Genomic DNA, 22,065 nt, shown 5'->3' with positions numbered 1-22,065 from the left:
AAGCCACTTTAAAATTTCCTGTGAGTCACAAGGGTTATAGGAATGGAACCTTCAGAAGGCTAACCTGAGAAGCTATAACGTGTATGTCACCAATTTATTTACTTTTCTTGCACAAAAGGAAGAAATCCATTCAGAATGGTAACAACAAAAGTAGTTTGGTTTATTTACTATTGTCGCATGCCTTCATCTTGTCTCTGATTTATGGTAACCACTAAGGTGAACCCTAAAATGAATCTGAGAGCCAGTGTGATGTAGTGAGTACTGGACTATGATTCTGGGGGGTTCAATTCCTTGTTCAAGCATAAAAACCCACTGGCTTGGGCAAGTCACATTCTCTTAGCCTCAGAGGACAGCAATGCCAAACCCCTTCTGAAGAAACTTGCCAAGAAAACCCTTAGGCTTTCTCTTAGGGTTGTCACAGTCAAAAATAACTTGGAGGCACACAACAACAACAAAGGTCAACCTATCCTGGGAATTTTTCTTTAAGATTTGTTCATAGAGAGTTCAGTGCTTTCCTCTGAGGCTGGGTTGGGTTACCATGATTGAGTGGACATTCAAACCCTGGTCTCCAGAGCTGTGGTTTCCAACCACTATGCCCCACTGGCTCCATATTGCATTTATACCAATACTAAAATTTATATAACAGCTGAGTAGCACAACCATTATCCTCCACCACAGAGCAACACAGGCAAAGATACAAAGGGTTTTTTGCATATATGAAGATTATCATATGGGGCTTTTTCCAGCTTTGTAGTGTTATTCTTTCATTACTGAGTAAGAATCATACAATTGTGATAGTAAAACACTTATTTTCACACATGGGCCACAATAACACCTTCATTAATGATTCAAGAGCGGCAAATAGCGCAATTGATTTCTACATGTCGGCAGCCTTTAGCATTTGTTCATAGTTCTTGAGAGATGTTTACCAACCTTTGTGGTTAATGGAATTCATGAGCCTCAGAAGACAACTCATTAGGATAGGAATTGTAAGGGGGGTGAAAAACTGGTTAATCTCTTGCCACTAACTTAACCCTCCTGTGTGACACAGGAAGCGTTTCTGCTGAACTGCACTCTGAAGATTATCACACATGGACTTAACATCAGGGAATCACTGGGGGAACATTAGGAAAGTGCAAATGTGTGCAACTGAATAATTCCAGGTTGCTAGAGGGAGCTCACGATTCCTTGACTCTGGGGAAGTGCTTCAGGGTTACATACATGTGCGCTTCCCTAATGTTTCCCCAGCGATCTCGTGACAGTAAATCCAGGTGTGATAATCTTCTTTGGGGGAATACTCGGATGGAATAACAAATTGTCTACATATCGCTATTGAATTGTAATTGCTTTTCATATGTTCTACAATAGCACAAATGAATCGTGATCATCAAGCAATTCACACTTTTTTATTGTTAATGGGTTATTCCAGTAGTATGATGCTTCGAGGACATTACAAGAATGATCGGAGGATGACATCATGTGAAAATCCTTCCCCCAATCACGCAAGAATGACAGTAACAATACACTTCCTTAACGCTTTTTACCCTGTGTGATAATCCTCTATGATTGTCTGATTTGTGTAACCTTCACTCCCACAATAAAGTAATCTCACCAAGTGGACGATCATGAATACTGTTTTTTGTCTGGAGTATCTAGCTCCTATGTGACAATATGCATGGATGTAGGGAAGGAGTTTATGCCATGATATATGAAAATTACATCTTTGTCATGATTACATACACACCAGAAACACTGGGGGGCACAATTCATGGATAGGCAGAAACCACATAGTTACCATTGATATTTTCACAGAAGTAGAGTAATAAAGTATCACTCTAGGAACAAAGGTAAGTATGAATTGTATCTTCATAAACAGGATAGCAGAGTGTGAATAATAAAGCTAATGTTGAAAATCTCTCTCTGTGTCTCTTTCTGTCTCTCTCTTTCTCAGCATGAATGATTGCTGGCTTTAAGATTAGCTGGATGAATTTTCTCTCACTGTGCATGCCTTTTCATTAGGCTAGGGTAATTGTATAACTCTCTTGTCTCTTTGTAGGCTGGCAACACTTTGCAAATATAACAATGCATCTCTGGCGCACTGGTTCATTAAGCCTGGAGAACATTTAACTCATTCTAGAATACAGTAGGCTTTTGAAGCTTGAATACTAAGTATAATTTTAGGAGCAAAATACCAATATCGGGAAAGTGTTGGCGTCAAGATGGTATACAACAGTAAGCTAATGATTCTTGTGAACCTGGAAACAACTGCCCAAATTGTTCTCACCATGGGGCAAAACACTTAAATCAAGTAGAGCACTGCCGATACAATACATGAAAGCACGGCTGCATGAAAACTGGTTTTTAAAAGGCAGACAGCAGGGCTTGTTTGGCAGTGTTCTGAATATTTTGCAATGCTCCAATATTATGAGCAAACTCACTGAAGCACTCACACACGCACGCACACTTACATGACATTGTCCCTTGTTTTTGAAATTTAAACATGCTTTCTTACCCATTTAAAATGAGAAAACACACACAAACAGAAACACTGAACCACTTTCACACAAAATCTGGTGCTTATTCATAAGGAAGACAAATTAAACAAAAATTGTCCACAACAATAACAAATAAAACTGTTTTTTTTTAAATGAACAAGCTAGAGATAATCATAAACAGGCAAAAATATTTTCCCATCTAAAGTTTCTCAAGTCAAAAGATGAAAATATTATGTGATGGACTGAACACCAAACCAACCCAAGATAACACAACTGCAATTGGGCCAATTTTGACATCCCCAGCTCCTTGCCTTCTCTGTGGGGTAATTATATGAGGGAGAGCAAAGGCCTGAGTGGAATGTGAACTGTCTTTACAAGGAAAGCCAGTTCTGAGCCTAATTCTCCCTCTCGCCCAGCCATGTGATCATCAGTGGCCAACTTGCTTTGGACCTCAGAGGAAACAACTCCTTCCAGTGGTGGTGACAGCAGAGTGGGTTATACAGTGGGCTGCTCTGTAGACAACCACCCGTTGCTGATCTAGAGTACAGTAGTAATGGGGAGAGTCTGGGGCAGTTCTGGGGAAACAATATTCTGGGTGAGGTCTAACATCTTCTAGCTAGTGTAGACAAGCTGTTAGATTTCTGAATATGAAATAAAACAGTTTACCTAGAGCAGGAGATACTCCCATTCCCTTAAACTCTCTCTCTCTCTCTCTCTCTCTCTCTCTATATATATATATATATATATATATATATATATATATTCTTATTCAATTCAACAGCATCTGTCCATTCTGATTAGTCTTTTAGCAGAGTCTATATTAGCAAAGAATCCATCATTTCCTATTAATATTACATGTTCTAATTCATTTTACATGGCACATTTGGTATTTTTTCTCTAATGCAGAAGCACTCACATTTAGTACTTTCACAAAATCAGTAGAACAATGGAAACCATTCCCTGCTACAAAAGATATTTGAGTTTCTGGACTTTTCATAGTGCTCAAGGCAACAGTCAGCTAAAGTGTATACAGTGAATGCCACTGTAAGGTTTTCTAGTTTCTTCCATCTTCTTCACTTCCAGCACATGGAAAACAAACACTAGGTAATTTGGCAGAAGTGGTTTTAAAAAGCAATAGACTTTAATTGGTAATTCATATAATTTAGTTCTAAATGGTATCCTACCAATTTAACTCCTTGCATTAAAGTGGGATTACCACCATTTCAAGGGTATTGTTTCCATTTGAATAGATTACTATTGTTATTGTTCTTCTACTTATTTATTTGCTTAAGATAGATAGATAGATAGATAGATAACTCCACCATGTTCTTCTCTTTCTTAAGTTTTCTCCTTCTCTTTTCAGATGTGTTTGTGTCTTCCATTTCCTGGTCCTTTTTCTGCTATTCTTTTAGGGATTCCATGTGCTAATTTGATCTTCTATCTCTTTTGTCCTTCAGCTACCCATAAACTCCACCAGTATGGCTAACGATGATGGATTCAGAGAGCTAATGTCCAAACATATGAATGGCCAAGAAGAGAAACTGGGAAATTACAGTGAATACAAAGGAACATTTGGGAATGTCCTGAAGCATTTTGGAGTACACACAACTCTTTGCAGGATTCCAAGCTATATGCAATTCTCTCTTAAGAAGACCAGTGCTATTTTGCCTATTAGGTATCAGACGACTTGTATCTGATGAAGTATACCATGTCTAGGGTGCAAAACACACTGCAGAAATAATCTAGTTTGAGACCACTTTAGCTATCCTGGTTCACTGCTAGGAAATTCTGGGAATTGTAGTTTTGTGAGACATTTAGCCTTCCCTGCCAGACAGCTCTGGTACCACAATAAGCTACAATTCTCAGGATTCCCTAGCACTGAGTCAGGGCAGTTACAGTGGTCTCAAACTGGATTATTTCTGCAGTCTGTGAAGGTTTATGCTGCCCACTTCTTTCTGCCAGTTAGTCTCAAAAGTGCTATACGATCTTTTTTCTTAGGAGTTGTATCAATTAGCTGAAGAAAAATCTTAAGAAAGACTAGTATTTTACATCACCAGGCTACATAAAATAATTACCCTTGAACAGAATGCTAATTAGTATAGGTATTACATACCAACAGATGAATAATCTTTTCCCTGTGCCATTCCAGTATCTTTGTTACCTTTGCATCCACTCTACATTTTGCTAATACATTCCGACCATCCTTGTTACATCTGATGTCTCGTGCCACTTTGGATGTCATCAAATATGTGGAGGATGCCACGCACACATATACAGAAGTAAGTATATGTCTATAGCTAAAGCAAAACAGAATCAAAGGGTGAAAGCCTATTTCAGTTAGAGGTGGATGGAGGGTTGAAAATGAAACTCACCAGAGTTGGGATCGGAGTTGCCATCAGCTTCGGTCCTCTTGTCTGGTGAGGCCTGATCGTAGAATTCGTCCTGCGGCTGAACCAGAGGGAGAGGGTGTGAGATCAGGGTTCCACTACCCACAGGCTCATGATCTCCTAGACCACTGTCACTGCAGCTTTCCTGGGAACCATCAGGGAGGTGAAACGTAACACGGCGCTGGGACTACAAAGAAGAGCACAGGACATCCTGGATTAGTGCTCTTCTTTTGTCTATAATCATTCTCTTTTAATTGATATAGATATGTTTTTCCTTCTGTTGCTTCTCAGGTTTTCCCTTCTACCAACATATCACCATTTTGCATAACCAGGTTGGGGGGCAAGTAGTCAAGATCACCAGGGGAAGCTTTCTGTACTCTGCTAGTATACTTGCTCCTCCTATCTGTCTGTCTGTCTGGCTATGTGGGATTAAAGCCCTTGTTTATCTTATTCACTGAAGAATGATAAACCCTTTTTTCACTGCATTTGCACTGTTGAGACACTAAGGCCAATATCACACTATAGTTATAGAACTATTATTCCACTTTGACTACTGTAGCTGCCTCCTATGAAATCCTGGGATTTGCAGTTTAGGGAGAGGCATTTGGAATTCTCAGCCAGAGCGTTTGGAGGAGACATCCCTAAACGAAAAACCAAAGATTTCCACAGGAACCAGCCACAGTAGTTAAAGTGGAATAATAGCACTATAAAAGTGTGGTGTGATAGATTGGGGTTTTTTTTTGGGGGGGAGGCTGTTATGAAAGCAAAAGCAGCTGAACTGTTTGCCAGTTGTGTGAACAGTTTTGTGCAAACTGCTATTTTTGCTGTCATGTTCCATGGACTTAGATGGGAGAAAGGAAAACTGGATGGATTGCTTGTGCGTTTTTTTTACCCATAAACTTATCCTTTAATATGGGCTGCATGTGTGCTTCCCAAAAATTATATATATATATATATATATATATATATATATATATATATATATATATATAATTTTATTTTTATCCCGCCTTTCTCCCAAAGTGGCTAACATATAAAACACAGCAATTAAAATTGTACAATTAAAATCATAAAAATACAAAATACAAATATAAAATTTAAAACATACAAAGTTAAAATTACTAATCTAAAACCAACCCTCTCATCTCCCAATAAAACCAAGCCTGCCAGATCTTAAAAGGCCTGTTTGAATAAAAATGGCTTTGCCTGCCTGCAAAAGGCCAGCAGTGAAGGAGCCAGCCTAGTCTCCCGTGGAAGGGAGTTCCAGAGGGTGGGAACAGCCGCTGAGAAGGCTCTCTCTCATGTCCTCACCAGGCGAGCCTGAGATGATGGTGGAGTCAAGAGAAAGCCTTCTCCTGAGGATCTTAGGGCTCCCAGTGGTTTGTATGGGGAAATACGTTCCCTCAAATAGTCTGAACTTAAGCTGTGTAGGGCTTTATACGTCATGATCAGCACTTTGAATTATGCTCGGAAATGATTCGGTAGCCAGTGAAGCTGTTTCAGTACAGGAATTATACGTTTCCTGTAACTGGCTCCAGTCAACATTCTAGCCACAGCAATTTGAACCCACTGAAGCCTCTGAACAGTTTTCAATGGCAACCTCACATAGAGCATGTTACAGTAGTCCAAACAGGATGTAACCAAAGCATGTGTCACTGTAGCCAGATCCGGCATCTCAAGGAACGAGCGCAGCTGGCACAAAAATTTTAATTGTGCAAATGCACTCTTGGCCAATGCAAAGACCTAGGCATCCAGGCTCAGAGTGGAGTCCAGGAGCACACCCAAGCTGTGAGCCTGAGATTTCAGGGGGAGTGTAACCCCATCCAGATCAGGCACAGTCCCAATTCCCTGATCTGCCTTATGACTGACCAGGAGCACCTCTGGCTTGCCTAGTTTAAACTTCAATTTGTTTGCCCTCATTCAGTCCGTTACTGGCAGCAGACACTGGTTCAGCACAGAGACAGCTTCCTTGGAGTCAGATGGAAAGGAGAGATAGAGCTGGGTGTCATCTGCATACTGATGACACCGCACCCCAAAACTCTGGATGACCTCTCCCAGCAGTTTCATGTAGATGTTAAACAACTTGGGGGACAAAACAGAACCCTGTGGGACCCTGCAGGCCAGCAGCCAAGGGGTTGAACAGGAGTCCCCCAACACCACCTTTTGGGTCCTCCCCTCCAAGAAAGACTGAAACCACTCCATAACAGTGCCCTCAAGTCCCATCCCAGAAAGATGGCTCAGAAGGATATGATGATCGATAGTAGCAAAAGCCGCTAAGAGATTTAACAGGACCAACAGGGACAAAGGAAGTGCTTGCTGATTTTCCATACAGGAGGGAGAAATCACACAAGAGTTGTTGATTTCTTGATTTCAAGAAATTATTTGTTTGTCTGGCTAGATAGCTAGCTAGTATATTTGAAACTTAATAGTTATTATATAGTTGTAGTATGTAACCCTACATTTGTGAGTATGCGTTTTGTTAGTTGGTACTGAATTTCTACATAATATGTCTTTAAATCATTTGACATATCCCTGTAGTGAAGCTCCCACTTTATCTGATCATATTGTCCAGTAGTGAGAGCCACAGGAATCAGGAACAAAAGGTTATAAATTTCCATCACCCTAATGGGGGAATGATTTAACGTCTAACTTAGTCTTTCACAGTATAATGGTCTTATTCACCCTACACAATACCATAATTCTACTTTAACCGTCATGTTTATATGCTATGGAATCCTGGAATATGTAGTCTGGTGAAATACCAGAGACCTTTCTGTACTACAAATCCTAGGATTCTTCTCCAAGTACTTTTTGAATTAAATTATTGCCGTTTCTGCTGCTGCTGTACCCACAACTAGCAATGGAAGATGCTACCTCTATGCTCAACTCTATTTCATGTTACAACAATTTGTCTCCAATTGTATCTAAGTGCTACTACATAAAAGTACTCTGAGAAGGATCAGATTACTTGAACAACTAAATAAAAGTGCCTCTCTTTTTCTGTCTTCTGCTGTAGCATAAGATCTTAAGAATAAATGAGAATGGAAAGTTTTACTTCCCCCCTCCTGTACAGGTACTATGGCAAGGATTAAAGGATATGCAGAACAAATTGTGTCACTGTTTGGGATATATCCTTGTATTTCAAAAAAGATACACTATAAAAAAAATTCCCAGTGGGCCTAAGATCAAGGATTTCAGGCTGATTCATAGACAAATTCAACATATCTGTATCTATGGTCGCACACATAGATGTATGGACACACATACATATGATTAAGGAATCAATTTTAACTCTTTCATCAAAAGGAACAAAGAAACAGCAAGAGCACAACAAGCTTCAGCTCGGTTTTTACCAGCTGTGATTCTATGAACATAGTGCCAATGAGCACAATATGAATACAGTGAATTATATCACACATTTGACTTTCCAAGTCAATTAAATATGCAGTCCATTTTTGTGAGTTCATATTTCATGCCAATTCCAGACTGCAAAGTTATTCTGTCTGTAAGAACAGATTTGCCCTGTTTCTAGCAGTCCATATCTCTTGCACATGTGTCCGTCTATAGGTCTATTGACAGTCAGTGAGGTGTAGTTGTTTGAGTGTTGGACTGCAACTCTGGAGACCAGGGTTCAGTCCCAGTTTGGCCATGAAACCCACTGAGTGATCTTGGGCAAGTCACATGCTCTCAGCTTCAGGGTAAAGCAATGGCAAAGCTCTTCTGAACAAATCTTGCCATCATGATTTTCCTGGCTGCCTTTGGAATATCCTGGCCCATTCAGATAGGGCCTAAAAGTGTTTTAGACTGTCTTTGAGAGTTTTAAAGAGTGTTTTAATGTGTTTTAATATGTCTCTATCTTTGTATTGGTTTAACTGGTTTTTATTTCTTCATCACCTTGGGAGCCCTTTTGAAATGGGAGACTAATACAGGGAATATATAACTCCCATATTACAACAGTTTAAATGGCTACTGGTACATTTCTAGGCACAGTTCAACCTATAAAGCAATAAATGACTTGGGTCAAAGATATGGAAAAGACAGTGTTCTTCCACATAGACCTGCCTGGACTGAGATCTGCAGAATAGCCCTTATTCTCAATCTCACTACCTCCAGAGACACATGATGCAGAGATGAGAACAAACTTTCTCAATAACTGCACACACAATATTGAACTCCCTTCCAAAAACTCTTCACACAGCCTCCTTCCTGTTGACTTCCTATTGTCAGGTAATAACGTCTATAGTCAAGCAGGATTTCAGGCAATTGACTGCCTGTTATACTCTAAGGTTTTAAAGTGGATATGCTGAACCATAATTGGTTTATGGCGTTTTAATGCACACACACAAGTGCACACACATAGATAACCTTTTTAAATTATATTAGAAGCTGCTTTACATCCAACTCTGGGGAGACAATAGATAAATGATAGATGATAGAGTGACTTTTAGATTCCAAAACAACTAGCAACAACCATGTATACAAGTGAGAGGATACATTCTATAACTATATAATAAATATAAAGTTTCCAAAATACTGAATAGATACAGATAGCTAGAAGGAAAGGAAGGTAGGTAGATATGTAGATAAGCAGACAGAGAGGGTTAACATGAGTGGGAAGGGCATGATATGGATAAATATAATTATGCATGGCATGGATCATGATTAGGCAACATTTTTCTTCCTCACTTGTGATACAAGACCTTGAGTCATCCAATAAAATACAGGGACTGTGCAGATAGTCCCTAAGGGGTGGCCTCCAGCCACCCATTTTACAGCCAGATTAGGACCATGGCAACTGCACGCTGTGGCTCCAATCTAGCCTTTGCAGAGTCCAAAAAGGAGCAGCAAAAAGTGGCTCCTTTTTGCATCATGCAAAAGGTGTGATAGCCACAGCAGCACGGTTTTATGGCACTCCTTTGGCACTGCTTTGTGTAGACACAGAACCAGAGGAGTGCCATGATGCCATGCACCATGTAGAGTGGCGCACGGCATCATGCCACCATGTGCGTGGAGCCGGGACATGTGTCATGTGGATGCTATGTCCCAATTACGCCTCTAAGCTAGCTTTTAAGGCTGGTCTGCACAGGGCCACAGTCAGCTATCAAAGACAGTGTGGTTTTCTGCCACAAGGCATAATGGTGGGCATTCAGTCAGATGACTTTAAAAAGTAGACTGGAGAAATTCATGAAACATAATGTTATCAATGGCTTCCAGTTATGATGGCTATATAGGTTTGGCAGTATGAGAGACAGCATGTTTCCATATGTCAGTTTGGAGACATCAGCAGGAAGGTATTTTAGCTTGATATGGGTGTCCATAGACCTTTGGCAGGTCACTTCATGGAAGGAATACTAACTATTTAGGCCTTGTTGTTACCACCACTTTAGCACTATGCAGACTTGCAGACTTCAGTTTCCAGCTGAGAAGCTCTTTATAGAGCTATCTCTTTTTAGAGATATTTTAACCATGTAATGTTGCTGTTTTAGATTGTACACCGCTTGGCAGGATTTCATTCTTTTTTTAACCCTTACTATGTAAAGCTCTGTGCAAATTGCACAGTGCTCTATAAATAAATGTTAATAATAAATATATGATGACATCAGGTACAACATAAAGGGTCTCTCCATATCCCTTCTCTATATGCACTATGGTCTCTAAACAAGACAAAGAGAAAAGTTAACATTCTAATGATTTTGACACATGGTCAAAAGAGACAGGAGCATAGCGGGATGCTCCTGTCACTATTGTACAATCACGTGAAGATTATCAGACAATGTCATGTGATATCACCATAATTTCATCATTATCCTGTGAATAAAAAGTAATTCTAGCACCACTTTTCATTCACGAGTCTTCAATGAAAAGTGGCACTAGAATTATTCTTTATTCATGGGATAATGATGGAATTATGGTGATATTGCATGACATGATCTGATAATCTTTGTGAAATTGCATGATAGTGACAGGAGCATCCTGCTATGGTCCTGTCACTTTTGGCCGTGTGCAAAAGTCCTGAGTCTAATGACATTCTGTTCCTTTAAAGCAGCAGAGTAATTGTCCATGGGATGCATGCAACCCTCGGGGCAGTTTTTTATATTAGTCCTTTAACACTCCCCCCTAAGTATTCTGATCCATGCTTCCTCCTTATGAAGACATTCAGAACTTGTGGTTATGTGACAGAACTGGGTTTGGTTAACTTTAATGCTGTGATGGCAAAAGCAACCAAAAATTAAAAAGAAACGTGAAGTGGAGCTTAGGCCTGTTACAGACAGGCCAAAATAAAGCTGCTTCGAGTCACTTTGGAGGTATGGTATTTCAATGATGCATAATTCCTACAAGTCCAAAAGCCACACTAAAGCTGCACTCCAGTCGTTAGGACTGGAGTGTGGCTTTGGTGTGGCTTTTGGACTCTTAGAACACATGCATCATTGAAATACCATACCTCCCAAGTGACTCGAAGCAGCTTTATTTTGGCCTGTCGGCAACCTCCAGTTTTTGTTAACCTGCTTTGCATTTCTAAACCTTCTATAGCTTGAGTTTGTGTGGGATATTGCATCCCCTGCCCTCTGGTCCATTTCTGTTTTAAGTAACTTATCTGGCTATTCTATAGTACCATGGCTTGCAGTGTAAGCCATGAACTTAGAAGACCTTTGTTCTTCACAAAGAACATGGGGGGAAATTCAAGTATAAGTACAGATAGTAAGGCTACTACTCTCTCTTCTTTATTTTTACATCTGCTGCATAGGGATAGCAATGACTGACCTTACTCAATTGATGATAGAGGTTTACTGAGACAATGTATCTGAAGTGATGTGAATACTTTGAAAGTGCTATAAGTAAATGAATAAATAATAAGATAAAACTGGCAAGATGCAGAGTGTGTTGTTATCTATTTCTAGCCTTCAACATTTTCCCTTTGGAGTAAGTCTGAATGCTTTCTCTGAGGTACTTTTATTTACATCACCTCTAGTGGACAGAAGTAAAGCAGGATAAGGTAAGGCCACAATTTAATTTACCATAATTGAGCTTTTTATTATTTGATTTAATTATCTAATCCAAGCTCATGCAATGGAACAGCCCATTAATCAAGCAGAGTCATAAATGAATAAACAGATACTTAAATCACAGAGTATACAGCATTAGAAACCAATCACCTAACATTCCAAAGATATTAGGTTACAAGCATGATTTGATGCATCAGTTATGAGAAGTAAATCCCATTACAAATCCCATATTTTCAGTAGCACATACTCCCAGGTAAATGTGTGTAGTATTACTGCTAAGGCAAGATATTATGTGGAGCTAGAACCAACATTATTTGGAGACAATTCATGTTTAGAGGTATTGTTCCCAAACTAACTCATAATTACATGGACTAAACTATGAAAACCACAGATCTTGTATTTTCCAGTGCCACCATGTGACAAAAAATACCACTGTTAGGCACTGCTCATCATCAGTGAGCTTCATGGATCTTACATAGGACTACTATCAAAGTAGAGATCACATATGCAGACATGAAGATGGTCTATAATTAGTTAATAGTTTCAGGGGGATTCCTTGTGGTCCAGCTCACCTGGTTTATTACTTACTTACTTACATACTTACTTACTACAATTCATGTCAGGGATGCTTTGATGATGTGTCCCTACATGTCAGGAGGTTGGGCTAGATGTCCCTTGTGGTCTCTTCCAACTCTTCTATGATTCTATGGTTTTATGTAAACTTTAATTTTATATTTTAACAATGATGTTCAATCACTAGCAAAATATAGAATCAATTAAAGCAATGATTTACTTTTTAAAATATTAATTTCATGTTCTTGTTCCACAAGGCTGAAGCCGATGCCACCCCTGGACTGGTGACGAGCAGGAATGGCTGGGGGAAATCTGAACCCAGAGAGCGCTTCTTTATCCTAAAAAAAGGCCCCTTTCTCAGAATTTCTTTTTTATAACTGTTCTTTTCTTGAAAAACATTCCCAACTTGTTCAGATAGGGAGCCATTATGCCCTACTTGTCACAACATATTAGATTTCATGAAAAGCCTGGTTTTTATTATTAGATATTATGAATATTTAAAAGACAGTTCCTGAACATATCTTTTCCAGCATGTGCTATTTTCTTAGGGTTATGTCACTCTTATTGGTTGCCCATATAGCATTAAAATAATAACATATAAATCTTTTTTGCAAATTGAACATGCAGTCTTTCTCGTTATATCTAAACTTACAGAAAGCTATAAACCAAATTAAATCAAATCAATCAAATTATAACAGAATAAAGCCAGGACTGAGATACTAAGCAGGAAGGGAACTGACAACTGCTTTTTGGTAAAGGATATTAGTGAGCAGAGTTGTCCCAGATAGTTTAAGGTAATGTTTTGTTTCATTTTAAATGTGTCACCGTAAAACTCACACATTTGCAAATATTGTACTGTCAATAGTGGTGTACACTAGGTGGGATACTTGGCTGTAGCTTCCTACTGTGCATTTGTTTACTCCATGGAAAATCTCCTTATAATACCCTGAGGAGGGCCAACATGGTGCAATGGTTTGAATGTTGGTCCAGGACACCAAGAGACCAGGGTACAAATTCCTGCTCATCAGTGGAAACCCACTGGTTGACCTTAGGGACATCACACTGTCTCAGGCTCAGAGGAAGGCAAAGGCAACCCTCCCTCCCCAGGCAAACTCTGACAAGAAAACCTCATGATAGGTTCACCTTGGGGGTCACCAGAAGTCAGAAATATCTTGAAGGTGCACATCAGTATAGTACTCTGAAAAGCAATTGGCTCACAAACAGTATCTCTAATAGAAAAACAAATATGTATGTGACTAACATGACAAAATATCTCTACAACATACTTCCTTGCAGTTCATTAAAGTCCTGGGATGAGGTGGTGATGATGCTTCAACTTTTGTCTTATCCAATTGTCTGGGTTCACCTACCCCAGTCGTCAGCCTTACGAACATAAACACCACAACCTCCCTTTCCTGACTACCAATACATCAAATCTGTGATACAAGAGGTCCAGCCCAGTCTCCTCTGCCTTCTCTCATCAATAAGCCCTGGAAAGGTGAGAAATCCAACCTGATCAAGTTATGTTCCTATATCCTCTTAAACCAAATAGGCCTAAAGGGCTAACCAGTACCACAAAACTTCACTCTTAGACTGATGATACTCCCAGAGTGCTTTCCACACAGATTAGGTAAATCTTGTGTAAATTTTAGTTTCCACCGAGAATGGAACTTAATTCATCTGAACTTAATGTTGCATGACACACATAGGACTGTGTTGTCACTCTCTTAGTTAATTCTGCCTTGAGTTCATCTTTTACACAATAAGTGTTTCTCTAATATCATATTAGCTTCTGTAGTATCAAAATCAGCTGCCAGAGCACTGCTGGAAGATGGGTGATGGCCAGGCGTCAGTTCAGAAGCAAATCTGTGTGCAGTAAAAGCAGTTTTAACCCATTCCAGCCTGATCCCATCCCATACTTGGGTTGTCATGAAAATTACATGGTATAAACTCTGCAATTTCTGAAAACATGCTTTAGGTAAAATGTATTTGCAACGTGTGTGAATTTGTACATGGGAATTTTAAAAAGAAACAAAGGCTCACAGTCCAATGTAGAGCAAAGATAATAATAGAATATAGGTGGGATTTAAAAAAATTCAAGGAGACAGAAACTTACATTTTTTAATATCCCTAGTTATCCCTAGTCTTCTTTAGCATACTGCCCATTGGATTGTTTGCACACAGTTGGGTCAGGTGTTTGAGTCTCCTTTCTTTCTAAGCACCCCACAAAATAATGCTCATTCTGCACACCTATAATATTACTATAGGTATATTTTTAACAAACCATATCAGTTTAGCAACTTTAGTCCTTTAGGTAAACATTAAACAATTAAGCATCAATATACCATTTTCCTCTTAGAGTATTTGTTTGTTGTTTGTTGTTTGTTTCAATTGTTGTTAAAGTTTTATTTAGGTCATCCAACTTTTTTCTAGTATGTTAGGCTAGACCTAGAATTCAAAATGGAAAGTTAACACTTTAATAACAAACTTGGGGCATATTATTTTATATTTAACTTTAGCTGTTCAATTAGCAAGAAGTCATTTCTTTTTCTTCCTTGATAAAGCACCCAGTATCTATCTGTACTTGTCTCAACTGCAAAGTGAAATAAATTTCCCCTGTAACAAGCAAATAAAGTGGTACAATTTAATCTAATCTAACTCCTTGCTTTATCTTACTCAACTGGGAGTCAGCTAATGCTAATAATTTCCACATTTAGCCTTTTAAAACAAGAATTAATGTGTCTGATGCTTAGGAAATCAATTCCAGTCTTATGCTTAGGTTAAATTAGCATTAAGTAGCATTGGGCAAGATCCTCACCAACTGTATGACATAAATGATAACTTGGTATGTAAACAAACACCTAGATGTTGACATTTATTGCAGAGTTTGGGGTGATAGATTAGAATCATTCAAAATTCTCATTCATTGGTGTGCTGTTCATAAGGATTTTAATGTAGTATTGCATTTTCTACCTCCAGTCACCATCTGGCTTGATTTGGTTCCAGAGCATCACATGTGGTAAAATGTACTCGTGTTGTAATATGCATTATTTCCCCATTCCATTCCATTCCCTCTCCCTTCTGGCTACGTTACCCAGGGCCTGTGCAATAAACTTATGAGAAAGCAAAACAAATGTCATTTAGTACCATCAGCAACCCCTGGGCAAGGTTCAAAACATGTGGTTACTGGTTGTTGTTGTTATGTGTCTCAAATTGAATCTGAATGATAGCAATCCTATGATAAGGTTTACTTGGCAAGACTTCTTCAGAGGCAGTGGCCTGATACAGACTGCCAAAATAAAGCTGCTTTGGGTCTCTTTAGAGATATGCTATTTAAATGATGCATGGGTCGTAAGAGTCCAGAGGTTGCGCCAAAGCCACACTCCATTTCTAAGCACTGGAGTGCAGCTTTGGTGCAGCTTCCGGATTCTTAGGACCCATGCATCATTTAAATAGCATATCTCTAAAGAGACCCGAAGCAGCTTTATTTTGGCAGTCTGTAACAGGCCAGTGTTCTACTGCCTTCCTCATAGTCTACGAGAGTGTGACTTGTCTAATATCATTCAAAGGATTCCCATGGCTCACTGGAGATCTGAACCCTAGTCTCCCAGATTACTAGTCCAATTCTCATACCACTCCACCATGGTGGTTCTCTTCATAATACCATAAAAGATGATGTGGTTGTCAAGTTGTGTCTGACTGTAGTGGGCGATGCTCATCTCCATTACTAAGAGAAAGAGCCAGTGTTATCAAAGATAACTCTGTGGTCCTGTGGCCAACCTTCCTGCATGGAACACTGTCACCTTCCCACCAAAGTGGTAACTATTTATCTACTTGCACTTTTACATGTTTTTAACTGCTATGTTGACAGAAGCTGAAATTCCTGTCAGTACAGGAGCTCACTCCGTCATGCAGCATAGACCTGCTAAATTATTTTGGCACCTAAAACAGAAAAGTTTACACATAAATTTCATCCTCCCTGGCTCTAAGAAAATAAAATAATAATAATTTACTGCAATTTCCTCATACTAGAAAACCTGTAGTCTGAGGTGGCTATCTCCCTCTACCTGATGGCATGACCTGATCCTGTGGGATTCTGCTCCGACTCCTCTTAAGGAAATGAACATGCTTAATTATCCCATTGGTATTTAAGGGATCAAAAGCCTTTAAGTTTGCTTGGACTTTGCCTACCCTTGTCTCATCTTTGCAATTAATAATAAAAAAGAAATGTAGAACAGAATTGGAATTACACAGCTGAAAGTCACAGAACTTCTATCCAGTATGAAATACAACTGAAATTCATTTAAATTCCTCAAAGTCTTCCATCATAGATAACAATCACTCATCTGTTCTGGATAGACATCTGTAGCAACTGTGCTAATAATTTAACTTGACCAACTTGACCTTTAAAAATGTTGGCTTTTCCCCCCGATTCCTTAAGTGCTTAAATGCAATTACAAAAAGAACCAAAAGAGAAAGAGAGAGAGAGAGAGAGAGAGAGAGAGAGAGAGAGATTGTTTAATTTTTCTTTTAGTCAGTATTCCTGGGTTAAAAAAGAGAGAAAGCAGTCATTTCTTGCTGATGTATGTGGGATATGCATAATGTAGGATATGTGGGATATGTTTTGTTTCTAAGAAAATAATGCTATGCCTCTAAATGTCACAATATGTAGATGATAGCATTGTTTATAAAGAAAGTCCTATCCAATTGTAGTTGTACTTAATTACTCACTGTGCAAAATTGTGCATCCTGTCATTGGGAGTTTTATAAATTATATTATAAATGACCACAACATTTCACAAGCAGGAGGAACTGGAACAGAGGCCTCCAGCCTTTTGCCCATCATCATTCTTACATTAGTTCTTCTATTTTCCTAAACTGGAAATATTTTCTGGACTCTCTTTCCCTCTGTCATGCCCTGGTATTTCCCAATTTGGGTCCCTCACACACACACAAACACACACCTGTTTCTCCAGCATTTCACAAGCTTCAGGACTTGCCTAGAGCAAATTCCAGCCAGTCTGGTTATTTTGGTACCTGAGGCAGAAAACCAGGCACACACACCTCATCCCTGGGAGTCTCAATACAATAATAATGAGTTCAATAATTAACAATTATTTGTAGCCCTTCTGTGACACCCCAAACCATCTTTTTGAGGTGCTGTTTCTTTTAAACTAATGACAAGATCCATTCTATGAGCTTTTGCTTTCTTCACCAACCCACTCCTCTGTCTCCTCCTCATGCCTGTCTTTGAGTTTCTTTCTCTATCTCTTCTCTGGGGTGTTTTTTGTGTTTCTTATTAACAATGCTGGCAACATTCACTTGTGTAGGAAAGAGAGAGGGAGTATCCAGAGTCTAGGCTTATTGTGTGACCTGGTGACCTTGATCATTAAGCATCAAGCCTCCCTCCAATCTACACAACTCCATCCTAGATTCTGTTTTTCGTTCACTTGAAAGTGTGACAAAATGTTAGGAAGTGATTCTAATACCTAGAAGATATGTGGAGCTCTTCTGTGGCCAAATGTCAGAAACAGTGGTTGATGCAACATTCCTTCTGATAATTATTCTTTTGGAAGCTAGGCTGTGCTTTTCTCTGTGTCACTCACTGAGGCTGATATAAAGATTCACACAGGGATAAGAAGGTAGGAAAACTTCTGTAAGGGGAGGAAATAAAAGAGCCAGTGACAATCCCTTTAGTATTCTGTTTGGTTAGCTTTCGGTATCAGAGCATGTGACCTTAGCAATCTAGCAGGTCACAGCTCTTGTGTAAAGGTAGCAGAGTTTTATCTAATGGGATATGGCCCTCCCTGTACATTATGATTAACCTCAGGCTTCAGACACTTGACATACAAAATTGTTCACATAAAGAGAGTTGTATGTTTTTCTAAGTGTTTGAAACTTTTGAAGCAGATAGGTTCAGCAGAGCAAGATCACAGCTATCCTGCAGAGCACGATGTGACACTACCGGCACTCTAGACTCATTGGCTAAACTAAATAGTTTTGATGGAGGACTTCATAAAGAGATTCCAGACAAAAACATGAAACATTTGCTAATTCCAAAGTCCTGGCAGTATACTGATAACTAGTGAGTAGATAAAGAGTCTGAACAACAAGCCAGCAGGTGCTATTCAAAATGTCTTTTAGCTATGGATGCAGCAGGAAGCTTTCCACAAGCCATTGTTCTTAGCTTCATCCCTTGTCTGCAATGATAACATGCATCTACCTGTCACACTTACACAAGGATTCCAGAGATATAATATATTAAGAGTGATGTGGAGAATGTACTATATCAATCTTAAGTATTATCTTCCACACTTGTACCTTGCACTTCATCCAAGGCACTCAGGGCATTGAAAAGGAGATTATCCCCAATTGTTCTGCAGCTCATCAGGAAGTGTCCCACATTTTCTGTTGTCTCTTTACTTCCCTCAGTCCCTTTATATAGTAAGTATGCAACATGCCAACCTTGAAATGGCTCCCACCTGATTGTTTTGTTTTCATTTTTTAAAAAGAAGCATAGAGCTGTGTTCAGGTTTAGGTTGCTTTGTAGCTAAAAACTACTGTAGATAGTGAACCTGCCATTTAACAATTAAATCAGCAATTGTTCTCAGAAAACTTGATACATAACTCTTCTATTCCAATACATTTAGATTTTGCTCCTGAGACACATGCTAAATGAAGTAATTGAAATCTTATTATTTCTATTATAAATAATAATAACAACAAACAAATAGGAAACCAATTGATTTTACAGGGGATTTCTCTTTTATTAGTTATCAGTGCATTTCTTTTGAATAGAATGCAAAATTGGTGTATTCAAAACTGTTTGATGCTAAAGGAGGAATATGTCTCAGGTAGACATGGCTTTGATTTGTTAATTTTTAGTAATCTTAAAAGAAGGTCACTTAAACATATTGTTATCATGAGCATTTTTGAGATGGATGAACTTTTGAGAAAGCATGTTTAAACGTTAGCAATTCATTTGTAATGTGACCAGCTGACTCATGAATTGTAAAATTGTATTATGAACTGTAAATTTCAGTACTTTGGATGTATTTGTTATAACAACAATACCATCAACAATGATTTTCATGTAGATACTTGTCATGTTTGGTTGCTCTGTGACAATAAAAATAACCTAATCCAAGACCAGGAGGGAATAAAAAGACATTGGATGCAATACACAAAGGAATTATACAAAAGAGATGACAAAATGAAGGACATGTGGAATTAAGAGCTATACGAAGATGACCCCCCCCCCAATTTTAAAAAGTGTGGTGGAAACTGCAATAAGAGAAACAGCGAAAAACAAATCATCAGGAACATATTATATTTCAATTCAACTGCTGCAATCCACACTGACAGAGTCAACTCTAGTGCTAACCAACAGATGTCAACAGATATGGAAAACAAAATGATGGCCAACAGATTGGAAGCAATCAATATGCATCAGCATCCAAAAGAAGGGAGACACAATAGACTGCAGCAAAGGGGGCTACCCGACATACGGGGTTGTCCCGGTTGCTATGGGGGGGAGGGCAGCATACTGTGGTGGTTGCTGGCCCTGGCCATCCCCAGTAGGTGACAACATTGGTTGCTAGGCCTGGATTGAGCTGCTGGGGGAGGGGAAGTCCAGCGGCACTTCCAAGTGGGACTATAACTTCTGGCCTGCTTCATTGGCAGATGCTGGGCCAACAAGCCCCAGGATTGGTAGGGAGGCCAGAGGGGGTGGAATGTCCAGCCTCCCTGGTGCTCATGGGGTAGGTGGCCTATTTAAGGCTCTTCCCACCCTCCCTCCCTCTGTTCAAGTTTGGAGATATGCTGTCACAACTTTTCTAAGGGTGGTAGCATAGATCTCGGATCTGGTGAGCATGGTTTCCAGTACTGCAGAGCACTGGATAGGGAGTCCACTAGGGATCCAGGGGTGATGAGAGTGTCGTTGTGTCACCAATGCTGGGGTAACACCAGATCAGTGTGCCCCAGTGACAAGGGGTAGAGATGTGCACATGTGCTCAACCGGCTTCCTGGGATGCAATCATATGATCAGTTGATTACCCCATGTCATCCCAAAGCTTGGCTGTGAGCAGGCAATTGGGTTCGTCTATCAACAGAGGTTGGTGGATGACTGATCCAGACCTTATGCTTCTCAGGCTACCCCTTCCTGTTTGTTGTAATCAATAAAATTATGGCCTTTTATACATCAAGTGGGTGTTTTGTGGTCATTATAGCGGCGCTTTCCCTGCCACAGCAACTATATTACCATAGCACTGATCTCCCATGCAAGTAAAATCATGCTCAAAATTATGCAACATAGACTCCAACCATACATGGAGATCCCAGAGGTTCAAGCAGGGTTCAGGAAAGGAAGAGGCAGTAGGGACCACATTGCCAGCATATGATGGCTAATGGAGCACACCAAGGAATTCCAAAAGAAAATCAGCATGTGTTTTATAGTCTATAGCAAAACCTTTGACTACATAGATCATGAAAGGCTATGGAATGCCCTTAAAGACATTGGAGTGCCAACACATTTGATAGTCCTAATGAGGAATCTGTACACAGGACAAGAGGCTACTGTCAGAATAGAACATGGAGAAACAGAGTGGTTCCCAATTGGGAAAGGAGTCAGACAAGGCTGTATCCTTTCACCCTATTTGTTCAATTTGTATGCATAACATATTATAAGAAAAGCAGGCCTGGACAGAGAAGGAGGAGTGAAAATAGGAGGAAGGAACAATCTAAGATAGACATATGACACCAAAGTACAGTGCGCCTGCATCATACGCAGGTGCACTTTACACAGCTTTTAGCATATGCTGAAAGCCACATGGGGAGAAGGGGCAGCACATCCTATAGGGACTAATGGTGCTCATGTCCATGGTGCATGTGTGCCGCCGTGTGCACAAGCCCCATTAATTTAAATGGAGCTGAGCATAGACGGTCTTTGCTTTATGCTGGGGAGTCTGGAACAGATCCCCTGCATAAAGTAAGGAAACACTGTACTAGCAGAAAACCTCACAGACCTGGAACACCTACTAAGGAAGATCAAAGAAGAGAGTGCAAAGGCAGGCTCAATGTTGAACATAAAGAAAACAAAAATAATTACCACCGAGGACCTTCACAAGTTCAAACTAGGCAATGAAGAAACTGAAATAGTACAAGAACTCACACCTGGGATCAAACACTGACTGAAATAAGGATTGCAGTCAGGAAATCAGAAAAAGATTAAGAATGGGAAGGGTGGCTATGAAAGAACTAGAAAAGATTTTAAAGTGCAAAGATATACAACTGAGCACAAAAGTTAGAATCATACAAGCCATTGTATTCCCTAGTATCATGTATGGATGTAAGAGCTGGACAATTAAATAAGATAAGAAGAAAATCAATTCATTTGAGACGTGGGTCCAAGAGCAGATCTAGCCAGAAACCTCCCTAGAAGCCAAGATGATCAAACTGAGGCTGTTGTACTTTGGACACATCATGAGAAGGAAGGACTCATTGGAAAAAAAAAACAATAATGCTAGGAAAGGTGAAGTAGGAAGAGAGGAAGGCCACATGCTAGATAGATGGACTCTATTAAGGAGGCCACAGGTATGGGGATGCAGG

At 39.5% G+C, this 22,065-nt stretch overlaps 1 protein-coding gene across 5 annotated transcripts in view; it reads right to left on the bottom strand.

The window, feature by feature from the left end:
* PCDH9 (protocadherin 9) overlaps nucleotides 1-22,065 on the bottom strand; it is a 1,031,874-nt gene that overhangs the window by 351,487 nt on the left and 658,322 nt on the right. For 3 of the 5 annotated variants that reach the window (XM_042458679.1, XM_042458681.1, XM_042458680.1), the window contains one exon: nucleotides 4,868-5,069. In XM_042458679.1, the coding sequence (XP_042314613.1) occupies nucleotides 4,868-5,069 (202 nt within the window). The remainder of the gene's footprint in view (nucleotides 1-4,867; nucleotides 5,070-22,065) is intronic. The other 2 variants (XM_042458682.1, XM_042458683.1) reach the window with 1 other exon arrangement.

This window comes from Sceloporus undulatus, chromosome 3, assembly GCF_019175285.1.
Source record: "Sceloporus undulatus isolate JIND9_A2432 ecotype Alabama chromosome 3, SceUnd_v1.1, whole genome shotgun sequence".
NCBI lineage: Eukaryota > Metazoa > Chordata > Lepidosauria > Squamata > Phrynosomatidae > Sceloporus > Sceloporus undulatus.
Note: the sequence above shows the minus strand (reverse complement) of the source record. Positions and strands in the feature narration are given on the sequence as shown.